We start from the raw sequence: 25,693 nt of genomic DNA, 5'->3' as shown, positions 1-25,693 counted from the left end.
AGAGGATAAAAGCATGAACTGTAAAGGGTGTAGGGTTCAACAGTGAAAAAGCGCCCATTCTTGGCACAATCACTCTAGAGACTACTTCAAAGGATCTAGCTAGCATAGAGAGCTGCTCTTTAGGTATCCAATAAGTTAACAATAGGCAATAAATAACTTCCATTATTTCTGAGGCAGTAAAAATTTTGTATAAAAATAGAAATGCTTTTTACAAATAAAATTTACAGGCCTGTGGCTTTCTTTTTTTATTATTATTAAATTTATCTCTCAAGAAACATCAAGTATTGTCACTCATTTTATTTTATTTTTTTTATTTTAAACCCTGTAGCTTTAGAAACAGATCTCTAAATCTTTTTTACATTAATCCTTTCCAAAAAAACAAGAACTTAAAAAAAAGTGAAATATAAAGACGACCAGTGTAAAATCAGACTAATATATAACAATACATTGATTCGAACCGAAAAAAAAAAATCAAATTTCCTCAAAAAACAAGTTGATGTAGTGGAAAGACTTGTTTCAATTTTTGTTGCAAAATAAGTGCTTCAACTGGCATGAGGCCATTTTGTTTAACCTATAAACTGCTGGTGCCACCCTGGTAAAATACGATCCATCCATAGAAAACAACTTTTATTGTGTGCTAATGGCACCAGGGTTCACAGAGTTAAATTGCACATTTTTGTGTGTGTGTGTGTGTGTGTGTGTGTGTTGCTTTGAATTTCAAGACATTTATATTTTTTTTTTAAAAAGGAGATAAATTATGCTGCAAAACAAAATACAGTAACACAACTCAGTAATTACTTGGCAAGGAAATGGGAGCCAAGTGTAATAAGGACAAGTGGGGAAATGGAAGTGGTAACTGTAAAAATAACTGTCTCTTGGTGAAGGTTGGCTCTATGTTCTTTCTTAACCCGCCTGCAGAGGACAGGTTTGCTCATGGGACTTACCCTAAGAAAGCTAAAATAAGAGCAGTAAGCATCTGGGGTTAAGATCAGTAAGGTTTGCTGTCATTTTTGGAGCGTTTCAGCTGAACCTTCAAGCGTTTCATGCCAATCTGAAAGCCGTTCATAGCCTGGATAGCAGCTTGTGCAGAGACTGGATTGTCATAGCTAACAAAACCTACGAGACACAGAACGGAGGCGGGAGAGAAAGTGAACTGTAGGTTAGAACAAATGTCAGAAGTCGTTTTGTTAGGATTTTATTATTACTATTTATTTGACACATTTACCTCACTTTCAATTAGCTCTTTGATCACACTTCATATCCCATTTCCTCTCCCGTTTCCTTTGCCTTCCCCTTTACCTTCATAACATTTCTTCACTAGCTGGGATGCGGTTGGCCAGTTTTGGTGCAATGCAGTTTCCAGTCTGTTATTTATCTACCTACCTTAGAGACTGAAGATACTTATTACTGTGACACTTTTCAGTGTAATATCTACATACCTCCCAGCCTATTAGGAAGTACTATTAGGCCAGTCTGCAGATGTGAAGCTGAAACAGAAAGCCTGGTTACAGAAACAAAACCCAAACTTTGATGCCTATACACATTTGCACACCTGAATGTGAGTACACGGGCACTGGTCCTGCGAGCCATGAAACACTCATCTCCTTGGGCTTAGCCTAGGACAGTTGCAATATTAATATTTTGTATTTTTACAGCTCCTTCCAGTTCAAGATCTCAAGGTAGATTAAATGTTAATTAATTCAGCCTCTTGGTCCCTAAATGGGTATGCAAGCATCAAAATTAAGCAGCATCGTAAAGACAATGGCAGGGCTTGACGAGAACCCCAGATCTTCTGCTCCTCAGTTGCGAGCACTAACTAGGGGGATAATGCTTGCTCAGGTAATATAGAATGGCTGGCCTGGCTCAGCTTTCTTTTCCCTGGGAGACTACAAATGCTCTGTTCATAATGGACTTGAATCTCCCTGATTCTGGAAGCTCAAAATTCATTTTCATATCTGGGCCTCCCACTTGTAATTGCAAAGCTCACCTAACTGCTGCTCAGCTCAACTCTGGCTAATTACTACTGTACTCAGCCTGCTATTACACATCTGCTTTGAAATACTCCCTCTCCTTTGCACCGGAATTTGCCTTAACACATATGCCTTCACTCTGTTAAAGCATGGATCCCACACACTTTGTTTTCAGTCCTAACACACGGGCTTCTCAGCGCCTCTCTTCTACCAGCTTTCTTCATTTGTGCTTAGTGCCTGCGTACTTTTCTGATTCATAACCTCTTTTCACCATCATTTTAACCTGTTCTTTTAAGGCTTTTGCTTACCTTGGACTGCTGCCCTCTTCCATCTTCAGTGTCAGAATGATACATTTTCCCCATTGTAAAGAAAAAAAAGCCCTTATCAAGTCATCTGGTCCTTGTACATCTGCTCTCCTTCATAGACCATCCCTATGGCTTCACCTTAAATCAACTTCACCAAACTATTTAACTTAAGACTCTTCTCTGACAATTCTGGCTAACTTCTGTTCCTTCCACTCAGAAACACCTCTCACTTAAATCTCTGCAGACCTTCTCCTGGCCAAAGCCAATATACTCTATTCATGCTGTTCTGCGGCTGATTATTTGTTACCTCCTTAAGGGATAATAAATGTTCCTCCATACCTTCTCCTTGGTTTTACTAACTCTTGTCACTTCCTCACTTTCTCCACTAGATCATTTCCTCTTAATACTACTGCCGTATCTTGAGGAGCTTCATCACTCTCTTCCTTTCCCCTATTTCTTCTAGGAGATCTCTCTGTTCACATGACTCCAATCACTGTCTTAGCACTGCACTCCTGTGTGTACTTCCATCAGCTCACAGATCTCAGCCTTGGTCTCTAGGATTGCCTCAGGGATAGAAAAGACATCTACCATGAGTTGGAAGGCAGCTGTAGCACCTTCCAGGCAGGTGCTCCACAACCGAGATGTAGCTACTCTTACCTACCTTGACAATTCAGCATTTTCCTCTACAGCTTTCCTGACCTTCACTTTGTTCTCTTAAGTGCATTCAGAACAGTCTTCTGCTATGAACTTCTCATCACCTTAGTTCCTTTTCTTCTTAGCTAGTTTTAGCCACCTGAAAGTTAAGAAACTGATCTAAACTAGTCACTTAGATGGCCTCTATGAATGGTGAATGAAGAGGAGCAAGCACTCCCAGAGGTGGCTTTTCCACCCACCATTCATGTCACCAATTTAGATACCTCCACTGATGACAGAAGAACAATCAGCTCAGGCTATGCTTACCTTCCAGGGGGCTGAGACAAGTCACCTCATTCTATGGCTCTTTATTAGCTTCCTTGACTCAGCCACAAATTCAAACATACAACCTCTGTGCTGCATCGGTGGCATCAACCTTTATCATTCACTTGTTATTGTGATTCACAATTTGTCTCTTTACACAGAATGCTATATCTACATTAGCCTGTTACACTTTCATCTTCTCCCTTATTGAGAACCTTCATTTATAAAGCCTACAGAGGAAGCTCTCCCTTTATTTATCTTTTTCTGATTGCACCCATTCATCATTTTTTGTCTGAAGTTTAAACCGCACGTTACATGAGGATGGGATGATGTTTCTTATCAATTTTGAAAGACCCTGTCATGACAATTCTGATTTTTGTTTTAAATCTCTAGGTATCTCTATAATCAGGATAAATATTTTTAATCATTCGAGTAGCAATTTTGCTATGAGGCAGACTGCATTTATGCACCGATGTCATTGGGTCTCCCCTCCTCTGCCTTGCTTTTACATCTCTCATTTCTCTTATTCTAAGGTTTATGAAAGGCGAGAGATAAGCTTGAAGAGTGAAACCCTTTGTCTGCTGAATCAGCTAGAGCCCATGAGAACTCATGGAAGAGCACTTCCAGGCGTGAACACTGTCCTGTCATCCTCATCACCATTTAAATCTCTTGAGCATTCATTTGAGGTGGACAAGAAAGCAAATAATGCCAAAGTCCATCTTCTGCAAAGAAAAGTAATTTTTCATTTTCAGAAGCAGTGTTACATAAAAGTTCATCACTGTATATCACTACCCTGCAACTCAGAATGCACCTTCCCTTCCCAATTCTGCCAGTGGACAGCCTTGGACAATCTTTTCACCTTTCTGGTGTTCAACCTGTCCTTATCTGTAATTTGACTTCCTCTTCTTTTGGGCAGGATATTGGAAACTCCAGAGTAGAAAGCACCAAGCATGTGCAAAACATCATTATTATTATTATTATTATTATTATTATTATTATTATTATTATTATTATTACAAGGGGAAAAAAGACCAAACCAAACAAACAAAAAAACCAAACCCAAACTGTACCAAGAGCAATGAGCATTAATGTTACAGGAGAGAAATGGGTTCTTCAGATGCACTATTGTCCTAGTTTTTGGGTGGGAGAATGGAGAAAAAATAAAGCTTTTTAAAACACAAATATGGGACCAAAACAACAAATAGACGATTCTTGCTAATAAAGCTGAGGAGGTACATACAGAGTATGCTAGTATGTTAAACTAGCAGGATTAATTCAGGCTTTGCCTGTGATTAGCAGCATCACCAAGTAGTCACCTACTGAATCAGAAAATCTCAACTTCCTCTGCCACTGCAGTACTTTTTGTTTCTAATGCAGAACTCTCTCACTGGTGGCAGAATATCTGGGGAGGAAGAATGAGAAATCGAAATGTTAGTGAAAGCTGACTAATGCCAAAAAGGCAGAGGACTCCTCCGTCTGTTGGGTGTTGACTCCTCCATTTTCCCTCAAATAAGATAACCTCGGTGCATCACTCTAAGTTAGGTAATTGTGTCCCATAAATCCAGACAAATGTGTAAGTAGGTAATCAAAGAGTAAAAGGAAACCCACAAAAAGCAAGTGTGGGAAGCGAGCTGATGAATTGAGCCGTCTGCCCAAACTAATCTACATTCTTTCAGCAGTCACCACAATTGCTGCATTTCGATTAATGTAGCTTGATTTGACATTTCATCAAGATTCCTGGAGACCTCAACAACGATTTTGCCACCCCAACATACTAACTGAACTGGCTCCAGATCAATAGGGAGTCCATTTCAATTCCACTTTTCAAATTTGCTACAGCCTCAGGGACTGTTTTAACCCATTGCAGAAACGTGCTGGACTATTATATGAACAATTTTTTGTAAAGCCTAAAGAGGTGAATGCTTCAAAAATGAACTGAAAGACTGGAAAATGCAGTAAGCATGTCATACCCTTTCTCTGAACCGAATTAACTTTCCAAGTGTACTAAGGGCTCATCTTCAGGTGAAAAACACTCAGATTGTGGCAAGGCTTGAATTCCAGTGCAGCAGGTATTTCTGAGTAACTTGATGAATTCTCCTCATGTTTGGGTACCGTCTGTTTAGATAAATTTAAACCCTTTCAAGATGGGTTAAAGCCCAATAGGTGTGGGGCCCTTGAATGGCCCTGGTGGAGACAAATCTTTAGACAGACACATCTTAGCAAAACCTAGATTTTAAAAAAAGCAATGATATGCAAGCTAAGAAGCATGTACTATGGTTAATGGGGACACTTCAAATGGGGACACTTCAGAATTAAGGGATGGTGCTGGGCAAAGAGCAACACTGTTGGTACAAAAGAGTTTTGGAAACTGGGGGGTTGTCTAGACTGGTTTCTCGTTTGTCATACATAGAGTTGCATTCCTTTGACAAAGAATTGTCACTTTTATGGAAGCTCTAATATTTTAGGTCAAACCTTATAAAACTTATCTTTAAGAGATTCTTTCCTCCTCCTAGACCCTCCTCATGTCTTGTATAAGACCACAATTATTAGACCAATGCTCTAACAGATTGCCACTCGCTTACATTCTGTACTCCGCTCCATCAAAGCACTGAACTGGTGCATCTATGCTATTCAAAAGACATCAGCCCACTTAATGAACCCTAGAACTTGTTTTATACCAACATATCATCTTCTCCTCTGTTGTGATCTAATTTGCTGGCAGCTTAAAGTGTTCTCTGGGAAACTTGACACTGATCTTGTGAGGCTCCCTTCATCCCTTCCTGAAGGTAAGGAGAGATGCTACCTTCCAGAACACACTGGAACCCGCCCGCAACAGCCAGAGCTGCATATCTAGACACCAACTGTCTGCGAAGCATTCTGAACTACATGTACACGCCATTCAATCACTAATTGCAAAATCTTGTACTTAATTCAGAAGAAAGAAATTCCTGTAATGCAGAAGTAATGGGTTAAACATAGAGCGTTTTTAAGTGGCTCAGCTATACAATAGAGAATAATTAGGTATCCATAATAAGGCAGTTTAATAGTATACTAAATGACATTCCCCCACATAGGGTGTAATTAGTTTCATGTACTTGACACATTCATGCGAGATGTCAGACTGGAAGATTATTATTGTTTTTTCATATCCAATTTTTAGTTAGAACTAGTTTGTCTGTGCATCTTCCCACTCATTTGAGGATTAACAGTCCATTATTTTTGGAATGAGATTCCAGTATGACATTTCTCACATTGCTGTTAATTTTCTTTCCTGGCCCCTTTTCAGTACAGTGCATGTGGTTTTTACTATTCGATTTATTAAATTTGACATACCGAAGCACTTGCTCAGATTGGTCTGTTTGTCAATGAAGACTTTAGCAGAGATAACATTTCCAAAAGGCATGAACATCTGCAGAATGTCCTGGTCTCCAAACTCCTGGGGGAGGTGGTAAATAAAGAGGTTTGCCCCTTCTGGACCTTTAGGAAAACAAAACAAAACAAAAGTATGAAAACAGCTATTACAAGTGCTGTATTTAATCTATTTTTCCATAATACTTACTGAAGGTGATGGTCAGAAAGCATTTCACTTTCCAACTTTGAAGGAACAAAAGCAAGTGGATCATCAAAGGAACAGAGCTGAAATGCAGCTCTTTAGAGAATCCTATCTTGAAAAGCATTTCCTGGATAACTCTATTACAGAAGAAGTTAAACTGCAGCTTCTTTCTTCAATTTATACGAGTGTCTTTCAGTATAATTAAGGTTAGGAAAACAGGTACACAGTATATTACTCTCTCACGATACCCCAAGAACTGCACAAGGAGTCCTCTGCTGCCTCAAACACCCGCGTGGGTTTGTTGGTTTAATTCTAGTTGTGGGAACTTATGGAAATGCAATGAGCTGAGCTCAGATTTGAGTATCACAGATGTAAACTCACAGGGCAGGAAACTGGCAGAGATGGGAATAAAAAGGATAAGACAAAGCAAACCTTGTGACTTGGAAATCAAGGAAGTCATGGAGAGGAAGATCCTCAGAATTAAATTTGTACTGACTCATTTCAAAATGACAGCTTTCTTTTTTAAATACAAATTCCCCATAGAAAGCTCTGTCTCCTGCAAGAAACTTTGTAAAGTAAGTCTTTTAAAAAAGTTCAAAATAAAGTACTTGGGTTGAAATTAAAGTGGCTGTAGACAAAGTTGAGTTTGCAAAGAAAGGTGCAAACTCAAAGGTGCTTTGAATATTTTTCTTAGAGCCAAAATTTGAGGTACACATTGTTAGTGCTGTTGGTTTAAACACTCATCCTAGCACTAATAGGTTATTTTTTTTCCCTAGCTCAATTTCTCCTTTACAATAACATACTGGAAATGAGCAACGGATGCCTGGAAGAACATGATGTATGATGGAGCCTGACATGTGGCCTTCCCATGCAGACACCAGGAGCATAACTGGTACACAAAGGGAACAAACATTTCTGCTAAAAACACATCTAGAGTAACATGTTAAAGTATTCCCTTGCTTAATAGAACTTAAGTGCGCCTCAGATGTGATGTCCTTGGTTTTCTGGAGAGGAAGAGGAAAGCGCGCATCAGATTTATGGAGTACCTTCCGCAACAGAGTCACGAAGCCTCACCTCTCCCATACAGAAGAACCAGGCTGGCTGCTCTCTCTCAGCCTGAAGGAAAAGGTTGCAATGTTTGCCCAAAAGGAGCGGATAAAAGGATTAGAAAAAAAAAATGTTTTTATAAAGAAAAGCAATTTTCTGGGGTGAAAAAAAAAAAGGAAAAAAAATTGGCCACCTGGAACTTATTTCTTCTTACCGCAAGTAAACTATCCTATCCAGAAAATAATATTTTTTAACATAGTAAGAAAAAACTTATTAAACAATAGTTTAGAGCATATGCATGAGGCAGTTCACTGTGCTTCAGCATTTAATATTTATATAGCATTTTTCTCTGGTACTTGTTTGTCCTCAACCACTCCAGACTCTTCACCATTCCATCAGAAATCATGTTAAGAGACAAAACACAATGATGGAATTTACTCACTTCAACTTAACCCCTTACTAAACAAAACAAGACGTATAACAAAAAAGACTGTATTTTAAAAGGGACACTGCCAATTCATAATAATAAAAAGTAAGCCTACACTTGATATGAATGTTCATAAACAGAAAAAAATTAAAAGAGTTAGAAAAAATCAAACTGTCCTCCAATATGTATCTTACAATGACACCAAATAAACAATTTCTTTCTGGTGTCAAATAGTCTGTGGTCACTGACCAAAGTGAGCGAGATGAAAGAGAAATGCAGAGAACACGAAAAAATGAGGAAAAAAAAGTTAATTAAAAAAACCCCCCAACCTTTCATTTTAAATAATCCAAGCTGTTAGCAGTAAATGAAGTAAAGAATTCAGAGAAAATATACATTTTAACACCAGTGTCCTTATACAATAGCCAGCTGGGGGAATGCCAGATTTGTCTTCCTAGGAAACACTTCCCATAACAGTACAAGATACTATTTTAAAAGAGGATAAAAAAAATTTCTCTTGAGGATATTATACTAGGTTTATTTCCAAAGCTTAGCCCTGGCAAGAACAGTAGTGACAACATAGATACAATCTTAGAAAGCATGCAATATTTTCCTGTCCTCCTAGAATTAGCTGGAAATTAGGATGAGAGAAAGTAATGAAAACAGAAACCAACCCCCCAAATGCCTGGGAAGCGTGCAGGGGAACAGAAGAGGGGAAACGGGTAACCTCATTTTCCTAAACATCTTGTAATTAGTATTCATCTATTCTTAGCAGTCAGTTCCTGAGGTTTATTTGCTGTTGGCACGGGGAGAGGGGGCAATCGTTCACTTAGTTGCTTCCCTGCAAGACCCACAGTTAAGCAAAGAACCACTCAAAGTGAAAACAGACCGTGACATTAACTCAAAACCTTAAACCTAACCAGATTAACTCCATTATCACAGAAAATGGAAACCAGAAGAGAGAATGGCACCCATAAAGGGATGATTTTTGTTACCGGTGCCTTTTTACGCGGTGGTTGGTAAATGATTTCATGTAAGAAAGGATGGTCAGTAAAGTATAACTTGAAGGAGAGATGGTTAAAAAATGAATTACATTAGAGGTTAAAGAAAGTAGCAATACTCAACAGGAGAAAACAGAAAAAAAAAAATCAAAGTTTAGGCTACTGGAGGTCCTTCGTTAAGCCTCTGTGAATAAACGAACCCCCGACACCGCTTTCGTTTGGCTGGGCGTAGTTTGCTCGGCGCGGGGCTTGCTCCGCCGGCAGCGGGCGCTTACCTTCCTTCTGGCTGCCCGCAGCGCTTTGCTGCTGCAACAAGCTCTGGCTGTACAACGTGGGCAGCGCGGCGGCAGCGTACTGCTGGATTCCTGAGTAGGCCTGGGTGAGCGCGTCCATCGTGCCGGCCGTACCGTTCGTCAAGCCTGTTGCGCCGAGTCCTCCATTCAGGGCCGCCATACCTGAGAGCATTTGAGCAACTTTACAAAAAACCCAACAATAGAGAAAAGAAATTGCACTTGTTCATTAGTGCTTTCCGAAAGTCGTTGGTATTATATGACACTGACAACGACGGCAGTGCATGCAGCTCGGCACTTCAGCAAATGGGACTGAAAACAAAGAAACACGACTTTGGTGTCAGGATCACTTTAGCACAAGGGTTGCACAGTCAAACGGACTTGCATGCAGCCTGCTACTGGCAAGTACCACAGCTCGGTGCTCCTGAAAGCCTCTCTGCCCACCCTCCTTGACATCTGTGCTTCTGCTGAGGGTATCTGAAGCTGGTAGAGTGGGACCCATTTGACCTGCATCCGTGCAAGCTGGCCACTGGGAAAAAGCAGTCTGCGAGGAAACCAACTCTTTCTGACCAGGGTCTTTATCAACAGGACACGACCACGCCGTATCAGGAGTGTTTTGCTTATACAGAGTTAGCAGAGAACCCTGATTAACAGCATTTTGACACAACCCTCTGTGCAGTTATGGGCTTCGTCCCTTAGGTTTGTGGTAGGAAGACGGAGTGTGATGCTCTGCGCTTCCACCCTCCTCCTCCAGCTACTCCAGAAGAGATGAACAGCAGCACATCTAGAGTGACTAAAGTGCTTCACCCAGACTAGGCATCTTTCATGAAGAAACAAAAGCATTTGGTTCTAGCAATGTCTTTCTTCTCACTGGAAGCAGAGGTGCTTAGTTTTTTTTCTTTAAAGTGATTCTACATCCTGATAAATAACAGATTAATTTAACTGGGATGACTGCCAAAGAGGAAATTTCAGACTGGACTGCTAGCTGTGTGGAAAACGGCATTCCTCATCCGTGCAAATAGCGTGGTCTGCAAAAGAAGTTCTACTACTCTGACTTGATGGTGGACAAACTCCTGGGCTACAGCCTCTCTCCATTGCTTCTATTCCTCATCATGGCTCCTAAGCAAGCCACGTTGAAGTTAACAGTGTTAGCACTTTTTTTTTTTTCAGAAATTCCAAAAAAAGTGAAATTTCTGTTACAGCTACAGTCTCTTTGGCCGTTGAAGGGGTGGCAGAGTTCAGAGACCTGCTCATCGCCCACACCTCTGACTTGTCTCAACCAGAGCAGTACGTGCTCATCAGGACTGAGAGTCAGGCCATGTTTTCTGCACAACTAGCCATCTTGTGCTCCCCAGTCTTTAGGTGAACAGCTCACAAACAACTTAAAAGGGCTTAACCAGGCCCCTTGAGGTACACTAGATCAGTCACCAGAAAAACGGGGCACCCAGAACCACCAGTGACCATTTCTTAGACATTGACTGTGTAGTGTTTTGGTTGGTAAAATGATGGGTGAAGAGGTGACTGGTGGAGCCATATTAAGGCCCAAAAGCTAGGAACATCGACGAGAAAGAGAGGGCTTAATTTCAGAGCAATAATAAGGGGTTATATGTAAATTGGAGAAAAGTGAGGAAATGAAGCAGAGGACACTTTATAGTGAATTAACAATGAAATCTATTAGACTGGGAAACAATCTTCAAGGAAAGTGGCATAAACCTTATCACATGAGTAATTTAGAGATAGAAAGAATACTGCAGGGAATTATCCTGCATTGACAGAGACGGATAAAGATGCTGACCTACTAGTTTTCTTCTATCTCTTCTGTAGATTTGAAAAGTGTATTCCTATGAGTCTCTGATAATCAGGACAATTGCTCAAGTGGCACCTTTCTGGCTCCACCAGAGCCTGTGCCAATTAAGAGAACTGTACTGCATAAATTATACCTTTTGATATCACTATAATTTGTGTGACTAAACACTTGACAGAGATGTGATATTCTTAGCCTTTCCTTAATAAAAAGTCTCACACTTTGAAGATTTCTCTTTCCCCTCCACCCCACTTCAGAGCATCGCTGTATCCTGATAGGAGGTACTGGCTGCCACTGCTTTGAACAAAAACCTCTGTCAGAGCACAAGAGAGCCAGATATTTGTTGTATAATGGTTCCAGTTATAAAACAAAAACTTGCAAACCAAGTCAGCTTGTGAAGCATCTTACATCTAAAAGATGGGACATTTAGAAAATGAAGATTCAAAAAAAAAAAAAAAAAAAATTTGATCCTGAGCCTGACCTTAACCTGCTCTGATGTTTTTGTACTTAGGTTTGTGTCACTGCTTGCATGGGTGTACACACAGCACTGATTCAAGTAAAGGCTCCTGATAAAGCAGCTTGTATCTCTCCTTTTATTATAGCGTTGAAATAACTTGATAATAGAGGATGCATTAGGATAACATGTTATCTTTTGTGAGTCATCAGCCTATTAGATAAACATGCTTTGTGTTGCAGTGGGCAGCATCCTCCCCCTTCTTTCACCTAGAATCAATAGCCCCTTCCCACCAAATGATTTCAGATTAGCAAACAGTCAGACAGCCCTGGCTCACCGCACTGCTTCTGGGAAGGGCACTGCTACTGCTACCGCAGCGCACGTGTCTAAATACGCTTCCCTCCCGAGCAAAACAGATCTGCAGAAAGCTCTCGACATTTTTTCTATTCTCCCTTTTTACATTTTTATGAAATCTACAAGGTCCAGCTGCAGTTACACATCTCTGCCATCTCTTTATTATCGTTACCAATGCAGCTCAGTCTGATATTGAACTCTGGTCCCTTCCTCACTTCTGTGAAATAACCTTTTGGAGTCTCTCATCTATGGCCTTCTACTTTTTTGAGTTACTGTACATAATACAAAAGTGACAATGCTTAGCAAGTCCAAAGTTCTCTTAAAGTGCTTTCCAAGCACCTTCAAATCTGTCACAAATAGTTTTATCTCCATTTTATAGATGTAAATATGGGGGCAGAAATGCTAAGTGACTGCCCTGGGTTCACACACAAATATTGTGTCATAGCTGTCCAGTATCCTGAATCCATGGTGTTCTTTCTTAATTGCAAAGAATCTCTTCCTCTCTCTCTGTTAATTTTTCCTCATTATTCATAATTCTTTTTGTTATTACATTATTTACATTTATGTGCCCACAGGAGACAGTCATTTTTTGTCATTTAAGGTTTTAGATGCTTCAAGCACAACTGAGGAAAGACTGGGTGAACCCCCAAATGTACGTACAACTGTTGCCAAACCCTTGGAGACAGTTAAACTTACCATACTCCACTTTAATTTTTAAGACCTCCAGACAGCTTTGTACAACACTTCTCTCTACAGTGAGAGCACTATCAGTCTCCACAGCCCAGCTTCTTTTTCATGGACCTAGCCAGGATCCAGAGAACAGATAAAAGTCGCCTACTGAGCTCAGCCTGGAAGACATTCTCCTTGTGATTCTCACATACAGAGCAGGACATGGCTTCAACAGAAGAGTACCTCTTCCAAAACCTCTGTGTAAATCAATGCCCAAGCCCAGTGCCACCTTCTGATTCATATTTGGGTTAAGCTCTGCTTGACTTGAGCTTTGGATCACTCTTGTGCTTTGGATCACTCTTGTGAATTCCCCAATGAGAAGCATGTCACTCAAGTCCAACTCCTCTGTACAATTACTTCAGGAACCTCCATGACCAAATGATGTTTGAATGTTTTTACTGGAGTGCTTATGACCATGACATAGTGTGAAACATCAGACTCACTGAACATGAGGTTTCCCAAAGGCAAACTCCTAGGCAGGTCTGAGTGTGAACGATTGGATCAGACGTGGTCACTAGGAAAAGCACTGGCTCGTCATTAAAATAGATAGGGGAGGTGGTTGTAATTTGAACAGTGCTTCCCTATCATTAGCATCACGAGTACCTGAAATTGATAATCAGTGTCACCCTTCTGAGAGAGACAGTGCCACAACACTCTGTGGTGTTGTGGGGAAGCAGTTTCCCCTCTTTAGATCTCTCTCGTATTTGTATATACATAGACAGACATATCCACATACATTTTGTAAGTGCTATACACATACAGATATTCTAGGCACGTACACTCTCTGTGTCCATAAAAACATCCATGAAGAAGATTTGGGACTGAAGCCACTGCTGGTACAAGTCCGTGGAAGTAATGGTGGCTTAAAACAAGCTGAAATTTGGTACTAGGTTGTGAATACGTCATTAACACTTCGAATGACACATGCAGATAAGTTTGCACACACATCACCTCAAAATACTTGCTGAGAAAATGTAACCTCTTTGCTTGTAGCCTAGCAAGAATTGTTAAAAGGAGTGCAACAGAAGGGTTCCCACGCAAAGTCAAGAGCTCATAGGTGATTCATTCTTGCTCGATCTTGATGAAGGGGACATTATCTTGGAGTGCTCCAGTGTGCCTGGGTTCTTAGTATTTGTGGGAGGGAAGGAGTGGGAAGCAACACTCCACTCTTGATATTGTGACTCTTATAAAAGAAGTAAAGCACAATGACTGTTTATGAGGAAAGGACATTTAATGATTTCTTACTTATGACAGCTCTTACTAAGAGAGCTCATGAGAGGAGATTACGTTAGCTTTTCATGCATGCCATTTTTAGTGGCTTGCTTTAATACTAATATAATAATAAGAAAGGAAACTAACATCTCCTATTTCGGGACCTAATACTGACTTTTCTTAAGTTGTTCTTGAGTCATATTGACTATGAGGTTGGTTGTGTGAAATATGCATGTCCTTGCCAGAAGCAAGACCTGTTTTACACAAGACCCCATGCAACCACTCAACATTGCTACATCGACATCCATTAGCCCCCTTCCTTCCCAACTCCCAACAACGACAACCAGAGATCACAGAACAAAAAGATTGGGTGAGCAGCCAAGTAACAGTGACAAAAAGGACATCATGCAGAGCATCCGAGTGAGCAAGAGATACTGAGGAGGACATCCATTCCTGGGGGTACATTATGATGGGTCATGGACTGGCAATGACAAAATAGATTCCTTGCATTGCAAAAGGAAATGCAAGGAGCAACAGCAGCTAAAAAAAAAGGGACGGGGAAAATGCAGCTGGACAAATATCTTCCATTGCAGGCAAAGGTGAAGTCATCATAGCAGAAACAATAAAAAAAAAAAAAATCCTTCTTCTTCAGGAAAATCTTGACCAAGGCTAAGAACAAGGAATAATGTTCTAACAACTGCTGGCATCTACCTAGCTGGAGATGCCAGGGTTTGTTTAAGATGTCATAGGATAGGTGTGCATGCTCTGGTATTACAGGTGACTGACTGCATCGTTCTCTTTTACTTGCCAATTAAAAGCCAAAGACTTGCTTTCATTTTTAAAGTATGTTGCTCTCAAGTCAATTTGCTAATTCCTACAGACATTTTAAAAGGACTGCCTCCGTGGCAAAGATCTTTCTTATCACTACATTTCTGAGTGAGGTTTTGTACATTGGGTGATATACCTGTTGTCAGACTCCCTAAATGACAAAGGAGCCTCTCCTATAACCTAAATAACCCAAATCCCTGGTGACATTTCTTTTACCTTCCATATGCCCTGCAAGAAAAGGAGTCTTTGTGCAGGGACCCAAAGGACTTCACTTTGCAGAGCAAACTATGTGAAACTAAAAGACTCCAGAACTGCATATGTACCATGAATGGAACTAGATCAACTTGACCCCCTCATTTTTTATATAGATTAAAAAGAATCATATCATCGCTTTACAATTGATAGTTTTAGTGGCATGATTATTGGGGAAGGCTGTCCACCACAGCAATAAATACTCACTGTTTACGGTACCTGCTAGTGCATTAATATTATTCAGTCCAACAGTGGCTCCAGCCAATCCTTGGAGAGTACCCAGAGAAGTCAAAGAATTCATGGCCGCACCAGCTGTGGAATTAGCGGTTGATGCAGCCACTGAAAGGAAGAAAAAGCAAGGCAAAATTAAGGCCATATTTTGCTTATTTTAGTTTATCACAAAAAAGCTTACAATAATGCTGAGCTCAACAACAGGGCTACTTGCAAGAAAAAGAAAAAAAGAAAATGAGACCAACAGACCAACCTTGTTCAAGATATTACTAGTATGTTTGTTCATGGAAGGTGTTGATAAGCCTTGAACTGCAAAGCGTGGATCACAACATTTAGCATGGTGCTATTATTTGCAAACATAATACAGAAACAGTAACTATGGGATCAGTCACTTTCTCAAATGTTTGTCAATCAACCTAGCATCCCAGGCTGGTCAGCTAACCAGGCTATTGAGATTTTGCCACATTTTAAACTCTATCATCAAACAAAAATAGAATTACTCATTGTAATTTTGTCATACAATGGCTTTCTGTTCTGGGCCCCATGTGTTCTAAGAGAAATTTTAATTATTCTAAGTGAGACACTATGCCATTATGGCTGTGCTCTAGGACACTGTATGAACATCATTTAAACCCTTGAAGTTTACAAAAAGAAGAATGACCAGCCAAATACAAAATGCAACTACTGTCCATTTTATTGCAGGCTTTTAGCCTGGCCTTTGTACATAACTAGTCATGTATATGCACCCCATAAAGGATACTATATGCACTCCCAAAAGCTCTGCCAGAGGGGAAGCTGAGGCTCAGGTGGAGGAAAGGTCTTTGCTGCTACAATGCCAAGGGAATGATGAAGGTGGATGAGATAAATCCATCTAAACTACATGCTTAGGAAGAGAAAGAGACTCACTCTCTTGTCATAGGAAAGTAATAAAGCACCTTAGAAAGAGCTATAATTTAGAACAGGTTGGATGAATTAGAAATACGTGTCTCTCTCATAGAAGGGTCTTGAATAACCAGTATAGATTAAACACTTAACTTACAGGTAGGTAAAGTTATACCAGATGAATCACACTCATAAAGGCTGCGGAAGCAATTAGGTTTTTAGCTTGTCTCCTGAGCCCTACTTTAGTGCATCAATCATAAAGACTTTCTTTTCCTTTAAAAAGTTGCATTATCTTCTGAAAAGTGAACATTTAAAGTCAGAGTTTTGTTGATGATTTACCAGAGGCACATCATGTCTACATTATGCTTTTTTGCTCCTATTCATTACCTAGCTGTGAAATGGTTAAGATCACTTCTATCTTGATGCTCTTTTGAGCTGTCAAACACATCAGATTACTAAGTGAACCCTCAAGAAAGTGAAGTCTCTACAGTCAGCAGAATCCAGTAAGGAAAGTAGGAAGCAACTTTTTCACTCTGTGGGTAAACCTCAAAGCTCTAACCTAAAATAACCCACCTTTACAACCTTAAGACCCACCAAAACAAGCCTTCGCACTCATAGGGCCTCAAAGTACAAGAGACTCTCCTGGTGTGGGTGAGGAGAGACTCCATGAGGCATTCCTTGTCCCAACTTCCCTAGCATCTGCAATGTTAACTTGAATAATTTTATATGTTGCAGGTAGAAGCAGCTTTGATTATTCAATCTCTCTCCACAAAGCAATAAGAAGGCAATAATGTCTTTGATTAAAAAAAAAGTAATAAAAAAAACAAGTAAAAACTCACTTTTGTCAGATAATGTGGGCACCAACAGAGAAGAGAGAAAAAAATCAAAGTGAATGAATGTCAGTGAATTCCCTGTGACCAACACTGCTCCGTGTTTCTGCTCATGTTCATTAGCAGATCATTTAAATGAAGTATATAAACCTCAAATCTGAAGGATCTGATTGGTTTTGACTGGGCTGAATTCCATCCATTTCTGTTTCAGAGGATTATTACCCTTTTCTCTTGAGGAAACACATATATTTAAGAAATGAGAGAAATGGGGGCTAGGAAACTGCCTGAAAATTACATTAAAGCTCTTGGGGGCAAATAACTCCTGCGAATGAGAGCCACACGCTTATGGATTGTCAACACATCTGTTGGAGAAGGCAGAAAAACCTGATTAAATCCTTCCCTGTTGTGCAGCCCACAGAGTGCGTTGTGGGGGCTCTCATCATAGTCTCACTGCTCAAACACATGCTTCAGGGATGGCCAGTGTCTGGGGCCAACATGTCTTTTCTTCTTTTATTCATTTCAAGTTTCTCTATTCCATCAGACAAACACGGAGCAGGTGCCTCAGTGATTCTTCCATTTGAAGTTGCAATGCAGATTATCTAGTTTGCCTAAATAATGACTTGGCATATAATCAATGTAAAATACTAGTTGGAGCACTGAAGCACCTCAGAAATCAGCGTTTTGTTGTTGCGGCTATTTCTTCTGCTTAGCAGTGATGTGTCTCACAGATCCACTGGGACAATGCTTTTTCCTCTTTGGCTTATTATTTCTTTGAGGAGAAAGAAACTGAACAAATTGTGTGGTTTCCATTATCTTATTGAACATGGGGTGGACAGGAACGAAGGGAGCTCCTTTTGTTAGGGCACTTGTAAAGGACAGATCCAGCATCTTGCTGGGTGAGGTTTCCTGAGAGACTCCAGGCTAGTTATCTCCTTCTCTTTGACTGAGACCTGCATGTATGAAATGAAGACAGTGATGAGCTAAAATACTATCATAAAGGGGCCATAAAAGGTCCAAGATATTAAGAGAGGTGAAAATTTCTCACAAAATGCTGGATAAAACCAACAGATGAAGCAATGGTATTCCTTGTCCCCCAAAAACTTAAAGGGAGATGAAACAAAAGGTTCTGCAAGACATGTGTGGAGGCTTAGGCCAGCTGAAAGTTTTTCCTTCATGTGCTCCCAGAATACGTTGAAATCCATCTAAAGACAAGGACTATGCTGCTCCTGTCCTTTGCCCTTTTCTAGTTTCTTTCAGCTAAAAAACTGTAACGTATATTGAACCAAAGGGAAAAAAGAAAAATCACATGCCTTGTAACGGTAGATGACTGCACTACTTGGGGGAACCTGTATAACGCTCTCGTGTCAGTTTGGGCTCTACAACTGCCCAGAGTAATGGCAAAGGAAGTATAATTCACTGTCAGAATAGCGTTATTCTATATTTATGGCTTTTAGTTGTCCAGATGACAAAAATAGATTGGATACCTACCAAATTTATAAATTGTTTTTTACCAGGTTCCCCTGCCACCAAATAAATTAAAGGAAACATTTCACAACTCCCTCCATCCTCCACACCAGAACATTGCTGCTCTGAATCGAATCACTTCATTGTGCTGCTTGATAAACAGTAGGCATCTGTCTCCAGGTACTTAGACAGCCTGATGTACGGAGCTGCAGGGCCACTAGGAATTGCCCTCTTCGTGCTACTGGTGCACCAGCATTCGGTGCAACAGTCAGGAAAATCAAAACACCCCAAAAAATGTGCAAATGACTTGGTTTTCTGGTGTCACTCTGTATGGCACACCCTCTGTCCACAACAGTTGGTGTATTATTTTTCTCCTTTTGTGCTGGTTTTGGCTGGGATAGAGTTAATTTTCTTCATAGTAGCTAGTACGGGGCTACCGGCTGGGGTTAAACCACGACATCTTTATACTGGCAATTTTATCCTTGCCTCCTTAAAACCTATATATGTCAGGGACTCAATATGTTTCTGGGGCAGCATTAAGTGAGTTAGCTAATACTGAAGCTAGGGGGAGAGATTCAGCAGACTGGAGCTCCAGCCTGATGAATGCTGGCTGAATATACAATGGTTGGTGAAGAACAGAGCTGCTTTTTACCAGCTGCACTGATCATTCCCTCACAATGTTAAGCCCTGGATAAACATCAGAACATGACAGATAAGATTTTGTCTACTCAAAGGAACTTTTTCCTCTCTAACATCAGTCACTGGAATAAGCCGACAACTTTCTCAAAGTGGCTGTTGCTCAATCAGAGACTATTGGCAGGAGTTATGGGGCTGAATCCTTTCGCTGTTGTTGCAAGAGTTCAGACAAGATGTTCATCATATTCCCCAGTGACCTTAAAATCTATTAATACGTGAAAATAATATCCCAGCATTGGATAAAGAGGTCAGTTTAGACTTGAAAGAGTAAAGAGTTGTCCTGTAACCTGTAGAAAAATCTGCTCTGTTTCCTGCAGTTATGTTGCATGGTCACCCGTTGCCTTCTCCATCCAGGCCACATACAGACTTTACAGAACACTTTAGCATCTTCAACCGTAAAAGGTGAGAAGGTTAAAAATGTTTATTTTACTATTAGAGACCTTACTGTTTCTTCTTCATTGACCCCTCTATTCCCACATTTCTGTGCCAGTCTCACAGCCTTCCTCTTTTCTTCCAAACTCAACTCCACTTTAATAAAGCCCCAGAAACCTTCAAATAAGACAAATAATATTATTAAGAAGCTGTGAAATGGAGAAGGGCATGGCTGCAGCCTTCCCCCGACACCCCCCCAAATCACTCCCAACCCCAGCCATTTGATCTTACTGTGCTTCCTCCATTTAATTGATGAAAATTTTGCTATCAGCTTCATTATGAATAAAGAGACTTGGCCTTTGGTTAATATATTCTTTATCAGAGCTCTCTTTGATAGAGAGAACACATTTTCATTTGGAGTGGATGCTCTACACAGTATAGATATTTGTGTTTAACTAGCAATGTTGCATTCATAGAGATTTTTAAGGTTGGAAGGAGCTGGCATTTTCAGCTATTCCCCTCAACACATTTATTTCTGCCTGTAAAAGGTTATAGCACCTTTTAGGTCAGAGATTTTTTTAATAGAAATCTAAACTAGCAATGAGCCATTTCCCTTTTAATTTAAATAACATTTCAACACAATTCCCAAAAACTATGCCAACCTAGAAAAACAACCGGTATTAGCATAGAAACTTTTGGCCATTCTTTTGGCTAGCTTATGTCCATAAAGTCATGATGATTTACATCATCTGGATTTACATCAGCTGGAAAACTAGATTCAGGATAACAGCATCTAGGAAAGGCAATGATGTGTAAATATTTCTTTGGCTTTGCTGTGCTCACTGTGGATGGGATTAATTTCCCCACCTTTGGCAGCGTCATTTCAAGCAGCTTAGTTTAGGCTAGTCTAGGCAGCTTAGTTTAAGCTAGTCTAGTCAAAACTATTCTTTTGGAGTGTCTCTGAGGTTAAAAGACCTCCAACTCAAACACCCTACCTTTAGATTTCTACCTCAGGATGGGCTGAATTGCCCTCTGGAAGGGTCCCTGTTTCCACTGATTGAGATGGTGAACTCAAAGCAGACATAGACCATTCAGAGAGGACGTGTTGTGGGATGGATCCTGCCTTCCTGTCAGCCTCATGTTGCGTTACAAGCCAGTGATCTGAAAGCGAGGGATCTGCTTTCATCCTGCACGCAGAACCAATGCCAAACCATGCAAACGCAGGAGTTTGAATGTAATCACCTCAGTCAAATCTTGGGCTCAGAGAATTGCCTGATGCTCGGCAATTCTGAGCTAATCTGCAGAGGGTGTGCACTGTCCTGCAAAGCACCCCCTGCCAGAGAAAGGAGCTAGGCAGCAGGGACTTACGCAGTGTTACAGTGTAGGTCATACAACGTAGGGTGGCCTTGCACAAGAGCACGCAGGATACGCTAATCTCCTAGCTGCTACTGATGCCTCTCCCACTTCTGCCTCAAACTTCTTGTGCTGCCCCGGATAAAGCACCCTCTGTTTTTTGCTGCAAGAGAGGACTAATTCTTCCTCTTCCCAGCTGCTGGCTCGTCTCTTAGAAAGCCATATCTTGGAGGCACAGGCACATTCTTGTTATGCCTATTTACTTCCTACACCTAAGACCAAGGAGTGTCCGTGATAGGGCTTCTAGGTATACTGAAGTAAGAAAACCACAGACCTGTGTTCATCTGTAGGACAGCCTTGGGCAAATCCCACCCCTCTCACGTCTCAGGGCCAATTTATGAAATGAATCCTCTTCCCCAACAGAGGAGGTCTACTGGAGGGCCCAGGGAGGCTGCCTGAGCGCTTGGTGATGGAACAAAGTACTAGATAAACACTCCCTCTCACTGTTGCTCTGAAGAAAAGGACCTATTCAAATCACACATGTACCACTATGATTTAGCAGAGAGACTGTTTGCAGTGTGTAGTCAACCCCATTCTTTCCTTAATTTTTTGGTAAATGTTTAAGTAATAAAGAACTCCAATGACTTCTCAGCAAAGTCGTATACCACAGAAAAAAGGGGTTTTGGGAACTCCATACTGTATATGCTAACTTGGCACTATTTTGTGGGTGGTGATACAAAGGCTGTGCACTCTCTCCACTCCTTTTCGCCTTGTCCTGTTCCCTTCCTCCTCTTTCAACAGTGCCATACTGTCGGGAAATGGTACACAGTCACACTGCAGGCCTGGGACTAAGGTATTAAGAATATCAAAGAGACATTTAAAAGATTTTAAGTGAAGATTCTTTCTGGAAACATTATTTTGGTTTTAGGGCAGGACTAAAGGAGACAACAGGCAAAGAAAAGCAAGGGCAGCTTTAGCTCTTTGCCTGCACGGAGTGTTGCTGTTGACCTTCACCCACCCCATCCACGTGATGTAGACCTTCACCCACCCCATCCATGTGAAGAGAGCAGCTAACGTTTCTGGAGCAGAACCAGCTTCCTGGTGCTGCAGGGCTTCAGGGCAGCTCCAAGACCGGCTTAACTACGCTGGGGCTTTCCACATAGAGATTCACAGCCCTGCTGACAGTTTTCCTTTGGGCAGCTCTCGGTTACACTCCACGACTGCCTGTCACTACTTAACGCACGGCACAACAGGAAGCTCAACGTTTACTTTGATATCAGCTACCTGCTTATCTGTGTTCTGGTCACATCCTGCTTAGCCAGTTGTAGAGGATGTGCATATGTTTAAAAGCAAACCACACTGCTCGGCTATGAACCACAACTTTGTTCTTGTTGTTTTACTTAATGGAGAGTTTACATAACTCGGTGTTCAGAGTACTTGTTTTGCTCCGGTTAAGATGATGCAGTAGTGCACCAGGGATCAGTATTACCCACAAATTTAAGGTTCAGTATCTCTACGACTTTAAGCATGAGAAGTTGCAGAGAAAATGTGTTCTCTTTTGGGAGAGACTCCTGTCAAAGCTCTATTGGCGGTTGTCTGAGTCCAGAATCCTCTTTCTTGTACTGAATTTGGGTGTATTTCTGATTTTCTGCTGCCTTCCTGAGCTCACTGACTCCAAGGACTAGATAAAATAGATCTGACTTAATCTACTCCTGACTAAATGGCTGCAATTCAGAGGGACACAGACGGGCAGAGTTGGTTGGCCAACAGGAACTTTATGAAATTTAACAAGGACAGATGCAAAGTTCTGCACCTGGGAAGGAATGATCCCTTTCAGTAACACAGGCTGGGGATGAATGGGCTGGGAAGCAGCTCTGCTGAAAAGGACCTGGGGGGGGGTCCTGGTGGGAGGTGACCATGAGCCAGCAGCATGCCCTGGCAGCAAAGAAAGCCAACAGCATCCTGGGCTGTCGGAACAGGAGAAGAGCCAGGAGACCCAGGTGATTTTTCCTCTTTACTCAGCACTTGTTAGATCAAATCTAAATACTACATCCAGATTTGGGCTCCTCATTGCAAGGAAAACATTGATGAGCTGGAGGGAGTTCAGTGGAAGGCCAGCGAGATGGTCAGGGGCTGGAGAACTCATCCTGTAACAAGCCGGGCTCGTTCAGGCTGGAGAAGATATGGCTTCAGGTGGACCTAAAGCAGTCTTCCAGTACTTATGAGGAGGTCATCAGCTAGATAGAGCAGCAGTGCATGGTGGGAGGACGAGAGGTGAATTGAAACAAGAGAGGTTCAGTCCAGATATAAGTACAAACATTTGTACTGTGATGATTGTCAAGCACTGGAACAGATTACCCAGATTGCCCAGTCTATGTCCTTGGAGGTTTTCAAGATTTGACTGAATCAAGCCCTGAGCAACCTGATCTCACCTCACACCTGATCCTGCTTTGAGCAGGTTGGACTACAGACCTCCTGAGGGACCTTCCAACCTTGATTATTCTATGAACCTACAAAAAGTAGGACAGTGTAGTGGAAAAGTAGAAGTCAGGTAACACTGAGGCAGAATGAAACAAAGCTGAAGAATGAAGATGTGTTGGCAGAAAACTGAACAGGAGATCTGGCTTCTATTCTTGGGTCTGTTTACAGGAATAAAGGTTGACACCGAATACGCCACGTAACTCTTGGCTGTGCTTCTGATTCTAGTCTGCCACAACTACTTTGTGTGTAAAATTTCCAGGGCTAGACCTACATCTAACAAAAGGACATCCTGACCTTGCATGATTCCTTGAGATTTTAGATTCCTTTAGATTTAGCAATGTGCAACAGAAAACAAAATCGTAGTAGAAGAATGAAAAGAAAGGATATAAAGAAATTATGCAGAGAGAGTAAACGCAGTAAGAAAAGAAAATAGAAATTATTTTAATACTTCTAACATCGCTCCAGTCAGTGACATAGAAAAAGAATTATAAGAGTTGGGGACAAAAGGAAAAAAAATATTAAACCCAAAGTAGAAATCTCTAATTTTAGCAAGTTGAATTTAAAATCTTTGTTTACTACCCAAAATCTCTTGGGTAAACAGAATATTCCGTTGTCCCTTTATTAGTACAAGAGGGATAATAAAGCTAAGAGACAACACTGGATTTAAGGATAATCAGATTAAGGCTGCATTCTCTGTTTTCTTTCTAATCTCTAGTTGCAAAAACCAACGATATTTGGAACAATGTCTTTCAAACTGTATCTAAACAAGACAAACACCTGCTGGCCTGAGTGAAAGACCAAAGGTATTGGACAAAGTTTAGTTGTGTTGGACGAAGTCTATGCAAAGCTTCCAACTTTGGTCTGATTTACATCTTATTTTGGTTGTGGTACTCTCTTAGAGAAGAAAGGCACCCAACTGTAGGAGTTTCTTATGTAGCGGGGAATCTGGACCACCGATCTGGTGTTATGTGGGATTCTGGCCAGATCTGATCTTACATGTTTCAGATCAATTGATTAAGGTGTAGTCTCTTTATGTAGCACTAACAACAACTGGTTGTTTTGAAGAGATGGAGGCCAAAAACCTTTCTCCTAAACATGCGAATTAAATGTCTCCTAGGGAAACAAGGCGCAATTCAAGTACAGTAATGATGGAGCTTATGAAATGAGGATTATAAACATGGGCGTGGGGGAGAAGTGGGTAAGTCAATCACACCGCCCATGTGACATTGCTCTCAGGAATTTGCAGTCGCGTTTCTGTCTGAAATGAGCACACTCTATGGCTCTGACTGCATAAGGAACATTTTAAAGGGGAACAATAATTAAGCGATGACAGAGGCATCATCATTATTAGATAATCACAACCCAGGGGCATTAACAAACGTTGAGTGTCTCTAATCCCATGGGGTCTAATTATTCTGTGATAATAACCACACCTCCAAGTTTTAATTTATTCTTGTGGAGAATCTGGGGGGGGAGGTGGGGGAAAGGGAGGCATTTTAATATTTTTGCTGAAAGAAGATGCAGTTGGCCTTTCAAAAGGGCTCATCAGTATTCTAATCTAACCAGCATGTGTGATTGGCATTAAATTGTCTGCCCTTTACGGTGATCTCCAGCCAATCCGAGTATTCACCCCTGGACAAACTGGTGGTCTCCCAGTCACTAACATAGCACCAGCATGCACCAGGTCTGTTTCTTGGGGCAATTTTTGGCAAAGGAGAGGTGGATTTTCCTAGTTTGGGGAGGTTAATTCTCCGTAACGTCCTCTGACAAAGACATTACCATTTGGGGGGAGAGAGAAGTAAAAGCTTGCTCATTTTCTGGTATCTTGGAAGTGCTGTCTGACATGTCAAAAAGGAAGATTCTAGTAAGTTTAAGTGCTCTGCCTGTGCTTGGATAGAATAAAATAAAAGTGACAGATGCACTCCAGGGAAAGAGCACCAGAAAAGCATGAGAGCAAGAAAGAGTTGGGGGAAACAAGAATGACAATATAGAAAGACATATACTAATATCACAGCCTTTCTCAAATGAGTCAGTGTCCCTCTACTTCTTCATTACTCACAGGTGAGCAATTCCTATGAAAGATTGTCCGTATCTTCTCAGGGTACAGGAAAAGAGAAGCACCAGTGAGGAAAGGAGGAAGGGAGAGCAGCATACACTCAACATCTGGCCGCTTCTGTGTGTCTGTGTGCATGCACATGCAAATG

General features: G+C 41.0%; 1 protein-coding gene across 8 annotated transcripts in view; it reads right to left on the bottom strand.

Moving 5' to 3' along the window:
• Positions 1–25,693, bottom strand: part of CELF2 (CUGBP Elav-like family member 2) — a 382,430-nt gene that overhangs the window by 5,057 nt on the left and 351,680 nt on the right. For 6 of the 8 annotated variants that reach the window (XM_075521314.1, XM_075521643.1, XM_075521155.1 and 3 more), the window contains 4 exons: positions 15,388–15,519; positions 9,533–9,712; positions 6,566–6,709; positions 945–1,116 (listed from right to left, as the gene is read on the bottom strand). In XM_075521314.1, the coding sequence (XP_075377429.1) occupies positions 989–1,116; positions 6,566–6,709; positions 9,533–9,712; positions 15,388–15,519 (584 nt within the window). In that variant the 3' untranslated portion in view covers positions 945–988. The remainder of the gene's footprint in view (positions 1–944; positions 1,117–6,565; positions 6,710–9,532; positions 9,713–15,387; positions 15,520–25,693) is intronic. The other 2 variants (XM_075521229.1, XM_075521474.1) reach the window with 1 other exon arrangement.

Source organism: Mycteria americana, chromosome 1 (assembly GCF_035582795.1).
Source record: "Mycteria americana isolate JAX WOST 10 ecotype Jacksonville Zoo and Gardens chromosome 1, USCA_MyAme_1.0, whole genome shotgun sequence".
NCBI lineage: Eukaryota > Metazoa > Chordata > Aves > Ciconiiformes > Ciconiidae > Mycteria > Mycteria americana.
This window is presented reverse-complemented; position numbering and strand designations above follow the sequence as displayed.